General features: G+C 42.5%; 1 protein-coding gene across 1 annotated transcript in view; it reads right to left on the bottom strand.

Moving 5' to 3' along the window:
- MYO3A (myosin IIIA) overlaps positions 1-868 on the bottom strand; it is a 94557-nt gene extending 93689 nt beyond the window's left edge. Inside the window, 1 exon segment of the mRNA XM_029283085.1 lies at positions 704-868. Coding sequence (XP_029138918.1) covers positions 704-868 — 165 coding nt within the window.
- Positions 869-1370: the final 502 nt, after the last annotated feature.

Below are 1370 nucleotides of genomic sequence, written 5' to 3'. Positions count from 1 at the left end.
CACGCTCTTTGCGGAAACCACACTGTGTCTCAGGTAGTAGACCCTGTTCCAGATGGTCAATCAGGCGATTTAGCAACACTCGTGCAAAGATCTTGCCTGCGACGGAGAGAAGTGATATTCCTCTATAATTATCGCAGACTTGTCGATTTCCTTTCCTCTTGTAGAGGTGCACGATGGACGCGTCTTTCAGTTCCTGAGGAATGGAACCTTGTTTCCAGAAAGACCAGAACAGCTGGGTGAGTTTTTCAACAAGCACAGCACCACCAGCCTTATAGACTTCCACTGGGATTGCATCAGATCCTGGTGCCTTACCACTGGAACACTGACTGATGGCCTGTGAGGTTTCAGCCTCTGATGGTGGGACATCCAGGCTATAGTTGATATCCACCTGGGGTATTCTGTCGATCGCCTCATTATTGATGGTGGATGGGCGATTCAGTACAAAGTGGAAATACTCAGCCCAACGCTGTAAAATCAGATTCCTCTCAGTGATGAGAGTTGCACCACTCGAATCCAATAAAGGGGAGCTTCTTGAGGGCTGAGGTCCATACAGGGATCTAAGAGCTTCATAGAACCGTTTGGCATTGTTTCTATCAGCAAACTTCTGGATTTCATCTGCTTTGGCACTCAACCAGGAGTCCTGCATCTTGCGGAGCTTGCTCTGTACAATCCTGCGAGTATTAGTAAAAGCATTTTTCTTTGCAGTTGAAGACGGGTCATTCTGATGAGCACGGTAGAGATGGTGTTTTTCAGCAAGCAAGGCCTTAATCTCTTCATCGTTTTCGTCAAACCAGTCCGGCTGCTTCCTATATGAAGGTCCAAGAACCTTAAGTGCAGAAGAGTGCAAGATGTCCCGGAAGTTTATCATTATCGATAGTCCTTATAGACAGGAAGGCTGTGCAGAGAGTGGAGAGGACAGCAGAAAAGATTATTGGATGTCACTTCCTTCTATTCAGGCCATAACATATAAGCGCTGCTTGATAGGGTCCGCAATATTGTAAGAGATGCTACATGTCCTCTCCATGACTGGTTTTGTTACCTTCTGGGAGGAGGGTTTGTGGTATCCAAAACAGAACAACTAGATTCTGTAATAGCTTTGTACTATATAGTATCAACCTTGTTAAAACCTCAAGACTCTTTTTTCTGCTATGTATTCAAAATGGACTGTGATTAATATATATTTATATATGTATAGATATGTGTATGTATGATGTATGTATGTGGTTATATATGTACATATATGTATGTGTATGTATGTATGTATATGTATATATAGCATATGTATATGTGTATAGGTATGTACCATATTTATTTTGTTTTGAGAGCAGGCATCAGAATTTCATTTTAATGTGTGTCACTGTGCACACAGA

This window comes from Protobothrops mucrosquamatus, unplaced genomic scaffold (genome assembly GCF_001527695.2).
Source record: "Protobothrops mucrosquamatus isolate PMUCROS unplaced genomic scaffold, P.Mucros_1.0 scaffold13, whole genome shotgun sequence".
Classification (NCBI taxonomy): Eukaryota; Metazoa; Chordata; class Lepidosauria; order Squamata; family Viperidae; genus Protobothrops; species Protobothrops mucrosquamatus.
The sequence above is the reverse complement of the archived record's forward strand: the minus strand, read 5'-3'. Positions and strand labels throughout refer to the sequence as shown.